General features: G+C 60.1%; 2 protein-coding genes and 1 long non-coding RNA gene across 3 annotated transcripts; all 3 read left to right on the plus strand.

Annotated features, from left to right (window-relative positions):
- The first annotated feature begins 284 nt into the window (after positions 1-284).
- Positions 285-1,662, plus strand: OSGEP (O-sialoglycoprotein endopeptidase). Its single transcript, XM_030475092.1, has 4 exons — positions 285-384; positions 938-1,013; positions 1,168-1,266; positions 1,584-1,662. The coding sequence occupies exons 1-4, from the start codon at positions 309-311 to the stop codon at positions 1,621-1,623; spliced, it is 291 nt and encodes a 96-aa protein (XP_030330952.1). The 5' UTR covers positions 285-308; the 3' UTR covers positions 1,624-1,662.
- A 222-nt stretch (positions 1,663-1,884) lies between these two features.
- On the plus strand, positions 1,885-3,840 carry LOC115603316. Its single transcript, XR_003989851.1, has 2 exons — positions 1,885-1,943; positions 3,532-3,840. It is a non-coding gene; the product is annotated as an uncharacterized LOC115603316 (long non-coding RNA).
- Positions 3,841-4,719: 879 nt separating this feature from the next.
- On the plus strand, positions 4,720-13,051 carry TTC5 (tetratricopeptide repeat domain 5). The gene is given in 11 exon segments (XM_030475093.1): positions 4,720-4,857; positions 5,795-5,966; positions 7,407-7,618; positions 8,257-8,334; positions 8,336-8,390; positions 9,355-9,446; positions 10,117-10,173; positions 10,673-10,819; positions 12,154-12,335; positions 12,431-12,575; positions 12,674-13,051. Coding segments are annotated over 11 exon segments (1,413 nt in total). The 5' UTR covers positions 4,720-4,725; the 3' UTR covers positions 12,815-13,051.
- The last annotated feature ends 1,776 nt before the right edge of the window (positions 13,052-14,827 follow it).

A 14,827-nucleotide genomic window follows, 5' to 3' on the forward strand; every position in this document is an offset into this window, starting at 1 on the left:
GAAGGGGTTTTGGGGTGTATTAAGGGTTTTTTGGGGTGTATTAAGGGGTTTTGGGGTGTATGAAGGGGTTTTTGGGGTGTATGAACGGGTTTTTGGGGTGTATTAAGGGGTTTTTGGGATGTATGAAGGGGTTTTGGGGTGTATTAAGGGTTTTTTGGGGTGTATGAACGGGTTTTTGGGGTGTATTAAGGGGTTTTTGGGATGTATGAAGGGGTTTTTGGGGTGTATGAAGGGGTTTTGGGGAGCAGGAGGGGGTTCGGGGGGTGACGGGCCGTGCGTGGCGCCCCCTGCAGGAGACGGCGTTCGCCATGCTGGCCGAGGTCACCGAGAGGGCGCTCGCGCTCACCCGCGCCCCGCACCTGCTGCTCGTGGGGGGCGTGGCCTGTGCGTCAGGGGGCGGGGCCTGGGCGGGGCGGGAACGAGGAGGGGGCGGGGCTTGGGAGTGGCGGGAACGAGGAGGGGGCGGGGCCTGGGAGTGGCGGGAACGAGGAGGGGGCGTGGCCTCGGGGCGGGCGGTGGAGGGAGGGAGGAAGAAGGGGTGGGAGCTGCATCTGTGGGGCTGGGACCCATATATATGGGGCTGGGGGGGACCCAGAGGGAGTGGGGCTCATGGAGGGGGGATTGGGAGCTCAATCTGTGGGGCTGGGACCCATATATAGGGGGTGGGAGCCCCATCTATGGGGCTGGGACCCATGTATATGGGGCTGGGGGGGACTTCGAGGGAGTGTGGCTTATGGAGGAGGGATTGGGACCTCAATCTATGGGGCTGGGACCCATATATAGAGGGTGGGAGCCCCGTCTATAGATCTATATATGAGTCTGAGAGCCATATATGTGAGCTGGGAGTCCTACATATGGGGCTGAGAGCCCCATATAGGGGGTGGGAGCCCCATCTATGGGGCAGGACCCACACGTTTTGGCCCTGACCCCTTTGCAGGTAACCAGCGGCTGCAGGAGATGCTGCAGACAATGTGCAGTGCTCGGGGGGTCACGCTCTGCCCCACGGATGAGAGGTGGGGACCCACATATAGGGGGCAGGGGCCCACATATTGGGGGCTGGGACCCACATATAAAGGTGGGACCCAAACTCTAGGCCTGGGACCTACATATGTGGGTCAGACCCCCATCTGTGGGGCTCAGCCCCATAGATCCGTGTGTCCCCCCCAGGTACTGCATCGACAATGGGGCCATGATCGCTCAGGCGGGCTGGGAGATGCTGAGGGTGGGTCAGGTGACCGAGCTCGACCAATCAGGGATCACGCAGAGGTGAGGGCGGGGCCAAGCGACCCCTACCCACAGCTATGGGGCTGGGACCCACATATATAGCGCTGGGAGCCACGTTTATGGGGTGGGGTGGGATGGGGACCGACATATAGGGGCTAAGACCCACATATAGGGGCTGGGACCCACATATATGGAACTGAAGCACACATATATAAGCATGGGACCCATATCTCTGGGGCCGGGACCCCATCCAAGGGGCTGGGGGACACATATATGGGTCTGGGACCCTCATCTATGGGGCAGGACCCCCATCTGTGGGGCTGGGCGTTAACCTCTGACCTGTTCCCCCCCCCCTCCAGGTACCGGACAGACGAGGTGGAGGTCACGTGGCGAGACTGAGCTGGCCCCGCCCCCTTAATAAAGTCTCCACCCCCTCCACCAAGTCTCCGCCTCTTTATACCTTATTAGGAAGCGACGCCCCGCCTCCCTCCCACCTCGTTTGCATCCCTCTCCTTATAAGGAAGCGACGCACCGCCCACCTCCTCCCTTGCGTTCCCCCTCAGCGCTTTACTCGCATTGCGGCCGAGGCCACGCCCCTCGGGCGCGCCTCAGCCAATGGGAGCGCGGCGGGGGCGTGGCCTCGCGGCGGAAGGGGGTGGTTGGGCGGTGGCGGGAAAAGGTCATTTTGCGGCGGGCGGCGCGGCGAGCGGATCGTTGCGGTGAGAGCAACTACTCACCCCCTCATAACTGGGTTCCCGACCCGCGTTCCCCCCGCCGCCGCCAGCCTCGGGCGAGCGGGGTTTTAGCGGCGTCGCAGAGCAGCGCCCGCGGCTCTTTTTTCACCCGGCGAGCAGAAGCAGCGCTTTGTGGCTCCGTCGGAGTTTGGGGGGTCGCACAGGACCGGCGGCGGGGGGCGGGTTAAGGGGGTCCCCGTTGCGCGTCCGAGAACGGGTGTTTGTGTGGGGGGGTGTCCGTGCTCCATAAACCACCTTTTTTTTTTGCTTTATTTTTAATCAATCTTTAGTTTTATAAAGCGATTTGGGTCGGTTTGAATGAATTTTGGTCGCGTTTTGTCTCCATCCGGGGATTTTTTACCTCCGTTTCCTCCCCCCCCCCATCGCAACTCCCCCTTCTAAACCCGTTTCCTCCATAACTCCCCTTTTGTGCCATCCTTCTTTTCTGTTTTTATATATTTTATAGCGGTATTAATCTTTTTTAGGTAGTTTCTGGTGGGTTTTGTGTCCATCCGGGGACTTTTTACCTCGGTTTTGTGTTTCAACCCCCCCCTCCACGTGTCTCTTCGCTCTTTGTCTCCGTAAGCCCCTTTTTCCATCAATTTAGGCTATATTTTAATTCATTTATTAGGTTTATTCATCGTTTGGAGTCGTTTTTCATGAGGTTCCGTCGGGATTTTCTGCATCCGGGGATTTTTTACCTCAGTTTTGCCTCCTCCCCCCCCCCCCCCCCCGCACCTCCCCATTTGTCTCCATAACCCTCCTTTTTATACCCTTTCCTTTGTATTTTCAGTGTCTTTTTAACGGTTTTATTGAACTTTCGTCTTTTTTAATGTGCTTCTGTGGTTTTTTACCACAATCCGGGTTTTTTTACCTCATTTTTGCCTTCCCTCCCCCCGTGGCGCTTACCCCCTTCTGCTCCTTTTTAGCTCCATAACCCCCCTTTTCCCATCTTTATTTTCTATTTTTCATTAGATTTTAGTTTTATTGATTCGTTCTCATCCTTTTAACGCGTTTCTGTCGGGTTTTGTGTCCATTTGGGATTTTTACCTCAGTTTTAAGCCGGAGCGTGTGGCCCTTCCCCCTCTAAACCCCTTTTTTCCATCATTATGTTTAATTTTTTATTTAATATTTAGTTGGATTAATTAGTTTTGACGTTTTTAAACAATATTATGTCTATTTTTACCGCAATCCGGAGCTTTTTCACCTCAGTTTTGTCTCTCCCTCCCCCCCCATGCGGTATTTCCCCTTTTTGCTCCACTAAACCCCTTTTTTATAACCTTTATTTTCAATTTGTCGACTTATTTTTGTTTGTTTAATTATTTTATATGTTTTTAAATGGATTTCTGTGGGTTTTTACCACAGGTCGGGTGGTTTGTACCTCACTTTTACTTCCGCACCTCCCCCTTCTAAACCCTTTTAAACTCCGACTTCTTTTAAACGCTTAAATAATTTTTAACCTTTATTTGATGTAATTAATTTAATTTCTTATTTGTAACCTTTATTTAATGTAAATTAATTTAATTTCTTGTTTTTATGTCTCTTTTCTGCTCTTTATCCCTTTTCCGCTCAGGACGCAGCAGCGACGCGATGGAAAAGTGCAATTTCTCCACCTGTAATCGTTTAATTTCTACTTTTAAACGCTTCTAAATGTTTATTTTGTACTTTTTTACCTCATAAATGTTATAATTTATGCGGTGGGGTTGTAATTTATTACGATTTTATTACAATGGGGTCTCAATCAACACCCACCCCCCCCATTTAACCCTTTAAACGGTCAAATTATCAACCTTTTAATTCATTATCGGTTTGTTTTATGGAAAAGACGTTTGATTATTAACGTTAATAATGTTTAATTAAATATGAAATGATTAATTGTTTAGTTGCATTTTTTGGCTGGTTTGTGGAGGGGAAAAACGGTTAAACCAAAAGTGCTTAAAACCCGAGGCGGGTTCTGAGGTAAAAAGAGGTTTAGAATCACTTAGAAGAGCTTTAAAAGGTGGAAAATGGGTTTAAATTTGGTTTGAAATTGTTTAAGAGTGGGTTAAAAAAGGGCAATAAAGGGAATTAAGAGTAAATAAAGGGGAAAAGGATTAAAAAAGGAATAAAGGGCAACTTAAGGGGGGGGGATGGGTTTAAAAAGTAGGAATGAAAGAGAAACGGGGTTAAAAAGGGATTAAATGGGGTAAAGGGGGGAATAAAGGTGAAACGAGTTTAAATTCATTTTAAATAAAAGTAAAGGGACTGAAGAGAAAAACGGGTTAAAAGGGGTTTAAACAAGGGGATAAAAGTGAAATAGAGTTAAGAAAGGGAGGAAAAAATTACGATTTAAAAAGAGTAGATTGAACAGTTTTAAAGGGGAAAAAAGGGAAAAGTGGTTTTAAAGGGAGGGGAGAAGGCGAAAAGGGGGGGAATAAAAAGGAAATGTGTTAAGAAAGGGGGAATGGAGGCGAAATGGGGGAAAACTAACTCAAAAGCGGGAAACAAAGCGGGCAAGGGCCGGTGCCGCTTTGCCCCGGGAGCTGTTGCCGTCGCCGCGGCCGCCGCTCGTCTGAGGGGGGCGTGGCCCGCTCAGGCGAACCCGCGCTCGCCATTGGCTGGCAGCCCCCGCGCATGCGCAGATCCCGGGGGGTGTGTGCGCTCCTCCGCCGTGTTGCTTGTGGGCAGCCAGGCCGTGCCTCTGCGCATGCGCCAGTCCGCCCGCCCGCTGGGGGGCGCTGCGGCGGCGCTGAGGGAGGGAAGGGAAAGGGGCGGTGCTCGGGCTGTCATGGCGGCGGCGGCGGCGGCGGAGGGGACGGAGGCTGAGGCCGGGGCTGAGGGGTCCGAGGCCGGCGCTGAGGGGTCCGAGGCCGGCGCTGAGGAGGGGGACGGTGACGAGGAGGCGCTGAAGAGGCTGGAGGTGAAGGGGGAGGGGGCTGGGGCCCCCTTTTGAGGGGGGGTATGGAGGGGTTTGGGTCCCTTGGGGGGGGGAATGGGTCCCAATGGTGGGGGGAATGGGGGGATCTGGGTCCCAGTGAGGGGTCCTCAGTGTCATATGGGGGTCTGGGACCCCTTTGAGGGGCTGGGGGTGCCCCGAGTACCTTTAGAGGTGGCACAGGGAGGGATTGGGTCTCCTTTGGGGGTTCATGGGGGTCCTGGGTCCTGTTTGGGGGGAAATGTGGGGTCTGAGTCACTCTTTGGGGGGCTCTGGGTCCCTCTTGGGGGTGCATGGGGGTCTTGGGTCCCTTTTGGGGGGTCCTGGGTCCCTCTTGGGGCTTCATAGGGGTCCCAGATCCCTTTTTGGGGTCTGGGTCTCACTTAGGGGGATCCTGGGTCCCTCTTGGGGATTCGTGGGGGTCCCAGATCCCTTTTTGGGGGTCTGGGTCTCACTTAGGGGGGCCCTGGGTCCCTTTTGGGGGGTCCTGGGTCCCCATTGGGGGTACGTGGGGGTCGTGGATCCCTTTTGGAGGGTCTGGGTCTCACTTAGGGGGCCCTGGGTCCCTCTTGGGGCTTCATAGGGGTCCCAGATCCCTTTTTGGGGGTCTGGGTCTCACTTAGGGGGGTTCTGGGTCCATTTTTGGGGGGAAGATGGGGTCTGGGTCCCCTTTAGGGGTGTCACGAGCAGGTCTGGGTCCTCGTTGGGGCCCTGAGTGTCTTTATGGGGGTCTTGAGCCACGTTTAGGGGGGTCCTGGGTCCTGTTTGGTGGCCTTGGGGTGCCCCATGTCCCTATTCAGGGGTTTAAAGGGAGTCCCCGATATCTGGCTCACCTTTAGGGGTGTCCTGTGGCCTTTATGGGGCAGGAAATGGGGGTTTCTCCCCTTAAATCCCCCTTTAACCCCCCTTTCCCCCCCCATAGGAGCTGGTGACGGAGCTGCACCGCTTCCGGGACCGCCTGCCCTTGACCTCTGACCCCAAGGGTGACCCCAATGACCCGAAAGGGGAGCCTAAAAGTGACACTAAAGGTGACCACGAGGCCACGTTGGAGCAGGAGATGGAGAAGACGCTTCGCTTGATGGAGGAGGTGCACGGTACGTGGGGGGCAGCCCCATTGGGCTCCATGGACTCCAATGGGACATCCGGTCAACACCGTTGGGCTCCATTGACTCTACTGGGACATCAAGTCAACCCTGTTGGGAAAATCTATGGGACATCAGGTCAACCCCATTGGGGGACTGACTAATGGGACAACAGGTCAACCCCATTGGGCTCCATTGACTCCAATGGGACACCAGGTCAGCCCCATTGGGCTGCGATGCCAATGGGACATCAGGTCAACCCATTGGGCTCCATTGACTCCAATGGGACACCAGGTCAACGCCATTGGGCTCCATTGACTCCAATGGGACACCAAGTCAGCCCCATTGGGCTGCGATGCCAGTGGGACATCAGGTCAACCCAATTGGGCTCCATTGACTCCAATGGGACACCAGGTCAACCCCATTGGGCTGCGAAGCCAATGGGACACCAGGTCAACCCCCTTGTGGGGAGAACCTCCAATGAGACATCAGGTCAACCCCATTGTGCGCCATTGACGCCAATGGGACACCAGGTCAACCCCATTGGGCTCCATTGACTCCAATGGCACACCAGGTCAGCCCCATTGGGCTGCGATGCCAATGGGACATCAGGTCAACCCCATTGGGCTCCATTGACTCCAATGGGACACCAGGTCAACCCCATCGGACTGCGACTCCAATGGGGCACCTGGCCAATCCCATCGAGCTCTTCTCCAATGGGACACCAGGTCAACCACATTGGGCTCCATTGACTCAAATGGGACACCAGGTCAACCCCAATTGGGCTGACACCAATGGGACACCAGGTCAACCCCATTGGGCTGCGAAGCCAATGGGATATCAGGTCAACCCCCTTGTGTGGAGACCCGCCAATGAGCCATCAGGTCAACCCCATTGTGCGCCATTGACGCCAATGGGACACCAGGTCAACCCATTGGGCTCCATTGACTCCAATGGGACACCAGGTCAACCCCATTGGGCTGCGAAGCCAATGGGATATCAGGTCAACCCCCTTGTGTGGAGACCCGCCAATGAGCCATCAGGTCAACCCCATTGTGCGCCATTGACGCCAATGGGACACCAGGTCAACCCATTGGGCTCCATTGACTCCAATGGGACACCAGGTCAGCCCCATTGGGCTGCGATGCCAATGGGACATCAGGTCAACCCATTGGGCTCCATTGACTCCAATGGGACACCAGGTCAACCCCATTGTGCATTGACGCCAATGGGACATCAGGTCAACCCCATTAGGGCGCTCCCATTGGGGTCAAGCCGTTGGACATCAAGTCAACCCCAACTAGGGTCCATAGACCACATGGGACAACAGATAAACCCCCATTAGGGTCCATAGACACCCTTCGGGCTCCATTGACTCCAGTGGGGCATCAGGTCAACCCCCATTGAGTTGGCATCTGTGGGGCAGGAGGTGACCTTGGGGGTCTTGCCCAGTGTCCCAACAGGGCCGTGGCCGTGCTCTGGTGCTGCGGGCGGAAGCTTTAGGGGTCTGCCCCACTGCTGCCCCCCAAGTGGAACAGACCCTGAGCCGGGCGGTCAAGCTCGATCCGGGTTTAGCGTCCGCTTGGATCCGCTTGGGAGAGCTCAAATGGGGCCAGGGGGACCTGGAAGGAGCCAGGGCTTGTTTCATGGGAGCGCTGGCACATGTGAGTGCTGGATGGGGGGGATTCGGGGGGGGGTTTGAGTGGGATTTGGGGGGGTTTAAGAGGGGTTTGGAGGGGTTAGAGGGGAGTCGAAGGGAATTTAGGGGTGTTGGGAGGGGATTTGGGGGGGTTAGAGGGGAGTCGAAGGGAATTTAGGGGTGTTGGGAGGGGATTTGGGGGTATATGGGGAGGCCACAGGAGGGTTATGGGGGTTTATAGGGGGGTTTGGGGGGTTAGAGGGGGATTTGGGGGGGTTAGAGAGGGATTTTGGGGAGTTAGGGGCTATATGGGGTGATTTAGGGGTATACAGGGGTATATAGAGTGTTATATGGGGGTTGAGGGGGAATATAGGAGTGTTTGGGGGGGGATTTAGGGTGTATGGGGGTATATAGGGGGGTTGATGGGGTTTATGGGGGGATACTGGGGTGTTTGGGGGGGTTATGGGGGTACATGGGGGGGGGTTATGGGGGGTCCATAGGGAGCAATTGGGTGCTGGGGGGGGGGGGGTATGGAGGGGGCTTTCCTTCACCTCCCCTTTAGCCCCGCCCGCATCCCCTCCCATTGGCTCCGGCCCTGTTTAAGCCCCGCCCCTCCTCTCCCCCCCTCCCTTCCCATTGGCTCCTGCGCGGCGCTGCGCGCAGGGGGCGGAGCCTCGGGCGCACCGGCTGCTGTCCGTGGTGCTGAGGGCCGGCGGCGCGGGGGGGGGCCCTGCGCGAGAGCCTGGCCCAGGCCGAGGCCGCCGTCCGCTGCGACCCCCGCGACGGGGCCTCCTGGTGTGAGCTGGGGGGGGCATCTATGGGGCTGGGGGGGGGTCTGAGAGAGGGATAAAGGGGGTTTAAAGGGGTTAAAGGGGGTTTTGGGGGGGTTCTATGGGGCTGAGGGGCGTCTGAGGGAGTTATAAAGGGGGTTTTGGGGGATTAAAGGGGGTTTTGGGGGGATTAAAGGGAGTTTAAAGAGGTTAAAAGGGTTTTGGGGGGGTTCTATGGGGCTGGGGGGGGTCTGAGCGAGGGATAAAGGGAGGTTTTGGGGGGATTAAAGCTGGTTTTGGGGGGATTAAAGGGGGTTTAAAGAGGTTAAAAGGGTTTTGGGGGGGTTCTATGGGGCTGGGGGGGGTCTGAGGGAGGGATAAAGGGGGTTTTGGGGGATTAAAGGGGGTTTTTGGGGGGATTAAAGGGAGTTTTGGGGGGATAAAAGGGGGTTTTGGGTGGGTTTGGGGGGAGATATGGGGGATCTATGGGGTTTGGAGGGGTTCTGTGGGGATGTAGGAGGGTTTAAGGGGGGTTTGGGGGATAAAAGGGGGTTTTGGGTGGCTTCTATGGGGCTGAGGGGGCTCTAAGAGAGGGATATAGGGGGATATGAACATATAGGGGGTTTTGGGGGGGATCTATGGGGTTTGGAGGAGTTCTGTGGGGGTATGGGGGGGATAAAAGGGGGTTTTGGGGGGTTCTATGGGGCTGAGGGGAGTCTAAGGGTGGGATATAAGGGGTTTGGGGGGAGATATGGGGGATCTATGGGGCTTGGAGAGGTTCTGTGGGGATATAGGGGGGTTTAAAGGGGGTTTTGGGGGGATTAAAGGGGTTTTGGGGGGGTTCTATGGGGCTGAGGGGGGTCTAAGGGAGGGATATAGGGGGATAAAAGGGCGGTTTGGGGAGTTCTTTGGTGGCTCTATGGGGCTGCAAGGTTCTAGGGGGGCACCGCTATGGGTCGCTATGGGTCGCTATGGGTCTGTGTGCCCCCAGATGTGCTGGGCAATGCCTACGTGTCGCTGTTCTTCGCTGGGGGGCAGAGCCCCGAGGCCGCGCGTCGGGCCCTGGGCGCCTACGCACAGGCCGTATGTGGGGCAGGGGGGTCCGTATGGGGCTGGGAGGTCCCTATGGGGTGGGGGAGGCGCTATGGGGCAGGGCTATGGGACTGGGGGGTCTCTAGTGCTGTGGTTGGGGGTGTGATGGAGCAGGGTTCTGGGGTTTGCTATGGGGCGGGGGATACCTCTGGGTCTCTGGAGCAGGGCTATGGGGCAGGAGGTCTCTATGGGGTGTCACTGTGGGGCAGAGTGTCCCTATGGGGTGCTGCTATGGGGCAGGGCGTCCCTGTGGGGTGTCTCTATGGGGCAGGGGTGTTCCTATGGGGTGTCGCTATGGGGCAGGGGATCCCTATAGGGTGTCTCTATGGGGCAGGTGTGTTCCTATAGGGTGTCACTATGGAGCAGGGGATCCCTATGGGGAGTCACTATGGGGCAGGAGTTCCTATGGGGTGTCGTTATGGGGCAGAGGGTCTCTATGGGGTGTCGCTATGGGGCAAGGGGATTCCTATGGGGTGTCTCTATGCGGCAGAGGGTCCCTACTGTGTGTCGCTATGGGGCAGGGGGTCCCTATGGGGTGTTGCTATGGGGCAGAGGGTCCCCATGGGGTGCCGCTATGGGGAAGGGGATCCCCATGGGGTGCCGCTATGGGGCAGGGGGGTGTTGCTATCGGACGCTCCCAGCCAATGGCCGGGCCCCACAGGAACGCGTGGACCCAGAAGCAGCCAATAACCCGGACCTGCACCTCAACCGCGCCACTGTGAGTCAGCCAATGGGGCCCCGGGGGCGGGGCTACGATGCTTGGGCCGTCCAATAGGGTCCAAGAACCCCATTTGGGGGCGTGGCAAAGCGCGAAGGGGGCGTGGCCAGTCGCTGACCCCTCCTATAGGGCCTAAGAGCCCGGGGGGGGCGTGGCCACCGCCCCACCCTCCAATGGGGCCGTTTCTTGTAGCGTGGGGGGCGTGGCCGGCGCTGGGGGCGTGTCCAGCGCTGGGGGGGGGGGGGGCAGGCAGCCAATCAGGGCGCAGCCCCCGGGCACGGCAGCCAATGGGAAGCACTTTCCCAGCTGCTGCGCGCGCTTGCGCCTGTAGGGGGCGCCATAGTGCGGGAGCGGGGAGGGAGGGAGGGTTCGGCAGCCAATGGGAGGCGCCGTTACGGCCGCCCTGCCCCTCGCGGGGGAGAGGGGAGGGCAGGCGGGGCCGGCAGCCAATGAGGGCGCGGCGCGCGGGCGCGGCAGCCAATGGGAGGCGCCGTTGCAGCTGCTGCAGTACGAGGAGCGCTTCGGGGCGGCGCTGGAGGGGCTGAGCCGGGCGGCGGCGCTCGCGCCGGGGTGGGCGGAGCCTCGGCGGCGCCACGCCCACCTGCTCGACTTCCTGTCCCGCCTCTGCGCAGCGCTGGCCAATCGGGTGAGGGGGCGCCTGGGGGTCACGCCGCGGGGGAGTGGGGGGGGGGGGCAATGGGGTCACTTGGGGGGCTGGGGAGGGCCAATGGGGGTGTTCAGGGTTCAACTAGGGTCATTGGGGGGTCACATATGGGGTGAATGGGGAGCACCTAGGGGGCTGGGGGGGGGCAATGGGGGTCAATGGGGGCACTTGTGGGGCTGAGGGGGGCAATGCGGGCACTTGGGGGTCAATGGGGTGTCAATGGGGTTACTTGGGGGCTGAGGGGGGGTCAATGGGGGCACTTGTGGGGCTGAGGCGGCACTTGGTGGGCACTTGGGGGTCAATGGGGGCACTTGTGAGGCTGAGGGGGGTCAGTGGGGTCACTTGTGGGGCTGAGGGGGGTCAATGGGGTCACTTGGGGGGCTCGGGGGGGTCAATGGTGTCACTTGAGTGGTCAGTGGGGGGCCTGAGTAGGTGCAATGGAGTCACTTGGGGGGCACTTGGGGGTCAATAGGGGCACTTGGGGGGCTGGGGAGGGTCAATGGGGGTGTTTGGGAGGCACTTGGGGTTCAGTTAGGGTCATTGGAGGGTCACATGTGGGGTGAATGGGGGCACCGAGGGGGCTGGGGGGGGCAATGGGGACACATGGGGGGCTGAGGAGTCACTTGTGGGGCTGAGGGAGGTCATTTGTAGGGCTGAAGGGGTCAGTGGGGTCACTTGTGGGGCCACTTGTGGGGCTTACGGGGGTCAATGGGGTCATTTGTGGGGTTGAGGGGGGTAACTTATGAGGCTGAGGGGGGTCAGTGGGGTCACTTGGGGGGGGTCAGTGGTGGTGCTTGGGGGTCAATGGGGTGACTTGTGGGGCTGAGGGGTCACTTGTCGGGCTGAGGGGGGGTCAGTGGGGTCAGTTGTGGGGTTGAGGGGGGTCAGTGGTGGCACTTGGGAGTCAATGGGGTCACTTGTGGGGCTGAGGGGGGGTCACTGGGGTCACTTGTGGGGCCGGGGGGGGTAATGGGGTCACTTGGGGGGTCAGTGGTGGCACTTGGGGGTGAGTGGGGTTACTTGTGGGGCTGGGGAGGGTCAATGGGGGCACATAGGGGTCAATGGGGTCACTTATGGGGCGGAGGGGGGTCACTGGGGTCACTTGTGGGGCCGAGGCGGGGTCACTGGGGTCACTTGTGGGGCGGGGGGGGTCACTTATGTGGCTGAGGCGGGTCACTGGGGTCACTTGTGGGGCGGGGGGGGTCACTTATGTGGCTGAGGGGGGTCACTGGGGTCACTTGTGGGGCGGAGGGGGGTCACTGGGGTCACTTGTGGGGCCGGGGGGGGTCAGTCTGTCGCTGCCGTTCCCGCCGCAGCCGCCCCCCCGCGGGAAGCGCCGCCGGAGCCGCGCGGAGCCCGCGGAGCCCCCCCCCTGCTCCCCGCCCCTCCCCGCGCTCAGCCCCGCCCCCCTGAGCGAGCTCCGCCCCGGGCCCAACCCCCGCCGCGCTCTGATTGGCCGCGTCCTGTTCACGTGCTCCCCGGAGGGGCGTGTCCCATAGTGAGTCCCGCCCACCTCCTTTTCCCCACGTGACCTCTTAGCCCCGCCCCCCCGCAGGGGCGGGGATAAGCGAGTCGCTGACGTCACCCCCGCAGCGCCGTGGGATTGGCTGACGGCGCCGGGGGCGTGGCCGCGCTCACCGTCTACAACGCGGCTCCTGATTGGGGCGTGGCCGTGGGTGACGCGGTGGCCGTGCCGCGGCCCTGCCTCAAGCACCACGTGCACCAGCACCATGGACAGGTCAGGGGGGGCGATGGCGGCTGTGGGGGGGCTCTGTGGGTCCGTACTGGTTTATACTGGTCTGAACTGGTGCTTCCCCCCCTCATTCCCCCCCGCAGACGTTCTCCTTCGCGGGGGTGCGGGTTCCGTCGCCGCTCTCACTCGTCATCAACGGGCGCCGCCCCCCGGGCTCCGCGCTGGCCCCTGCGCGCCTCCTGCTGCGCGCTGACCCCGCGCCGGCTCCGCCCCCCGCGCCCTGACCAATCAGCGGCCGCCGTCGCCGCGCTCCGGCGCAGGCTCCGCCTCAAGGGGGCGATGGCAGGCGCCGTGTTGGGCGGCGGGAGCGTGGGCGCCGCCATCTTGGGCGAGACGGTGGAGGAGGAGGCGGCCATCTTGGAGCAAGCCGCGGGCTCTGTGGAGGGCGCCATGCTGGGTGGCTCCATGGGGGCCGCCATCTTGGGGGAGGTATTCGTACTCCAATAAAGACACCGTTTTGAGTGGGGGCGTTTCATTGGGGGCCGCCATCTTGGGTTGGTCAGCGCAGCCCATGGCAGCCGCCATGTTGGGCGATGGTGTCTCCATGGAGGCCGCCGTGATGGGTGGGTCTTCGCACTCAGACAAAGCTGCCATTTTGAGTGGGGGTGTCTCCATGGAGGCCACCACCTTGGGAGGGGAGAAACACACCATGGCGGCCATCTTGGGTGGGTCCCTGACCTCCATGGCGGCCGCCATGGTGTGTGGTGGTTCCTCCATGGAGGCTGCCATGTTGGCTGGGGGTGGTATCTCTGTGGTGGTGGCCGTCTTGGGTGGGTCTGCATCCCCCATGAAGGCCGCCATGCTCTGGGACGGGCTCTCAATGGGGGCAGCCATATTGGGAGGGGGTGAGCACCCTATAGCGGCCATCTTGGGTGGGTCTTCGACCTCCATGGTGGCCTCCATCTTGTGTGGAGGCGCACCTACACCCCTTATGATGGCCGCCATCTTGGCTGTGGCCTCTATCCCCAGGGTGGCCGCCATCTTAGGTGGGTCTGTGTCTCCAGGGGTGGCCTCCGTCTTGCCTGGTGGTGCCTCCATGGGGGCCGCCATCTTGGCTGGGTCTTTGCCCTCCGATAAAGCCGCCATGTTGGGTGGGGCTGTGTCAATGGCAGCGGCCATGTTGGGTGGGGATGTCTCCATGGAGGCCGCCATATCTGGTGACGGTGCCTCCGTGGAGGCCGCCATCTTGAGCACGTCTGCGCACACCATGGAGGCCACCATGTTGCTTGGGACTGGGGGTAGTATCTCCACGGGGGCGGCCACCTTGGAGGGGTCTGCATCTCCCATGGAGACCGCCATCTTGCGAGGGGGCAGCTCTTCCTTCCCCATCGCGGCCATATTGGACGTATCTCCCCCGTCCATGGTGGCGGCCATCTTGGGTGCCAGTGTACACCACGTGACGGCCATTTTGGGCGGGTCTCCACCATCGATGGGGGCCGCCAATCTTGGACGGGGCTGAGTCCCCCAGGATGGTCGCCATCTTGGCCAGGGGTCCCATCTCCATGGTGGCGGCCATCTTGATTGGGGGCTGGAGCTCCATGGTAGCCGCCATCTTGGCCGCCTCCCCATACCATACGTTGGCCGCCATCTTGATTGCGGGCGGGATCTCCATGGGGGCGGCCATCTTGGATGGGCCTGAGCACCCCACGGCAGCCATCTTCGGCGCGTCTACACCCCGCATGATGGCTGCCATCTTGGCTGGGGGTCTCTCTCCATGATGGCCGCCATCTTGATCGGGGGTTGGCGCTCCATGGTGGTGGCCATCTTGGCTGGGTCTACCTCCTCCCCAGCGGCCGCCATCTTGGTTACGCCTATGCCCCCCACTGGCGGCCGCCATCTTGGCTGGGGCCGGTACCCTGATGGCGGCCGCCATCTTGTCCTCCCCCTTCTCCTCCTCCTGCTCCTCGGCCCCGCAGCCGGGGGGGGGGGCGGCCTCGTACTCGCTGTGGGCTCCGCGGGGCATCACGGGAGGGCGCGGGGGGCAGGAAGTGACGTCACGGTCATGGCGGCGCCGGGGGGGAGGGTGCTGGGGGGGGCGCTGTGGGGCTGGTTATGGGGCTCTCTGTGGGGCTGCTGTGGGGCTCTATGGGGTCTTTATGGGTCTCTCTATGGGGCTGTATCGGTCTGTATGGGTCTTTCTATGGGTCTCTGTGGGTCTCTATGGGACTCTATGGGTCTCTCTATGGGTCTCTGTGGTCTCTATGGGTCTCTGTGGGGTCTCTGTGGGTCTCTATGGG

Source organism: Strigops habroptila, unplaced genomic scaffold, assembly GCF_004027225.2.
Source record: "Strigops habroptila isolate Jane unplaced genomic scaffold, bStrHab1.2.pri NW_022045629.1_ctg1, whole genome shotgun sequence".
In the NCBI taxonomy this organism is placed as follows: Eukaryota; Metazoa; Chordata; class Aves; order Psittaciformes; family Psittacidae; genus Strigops; species Strigops habroptila.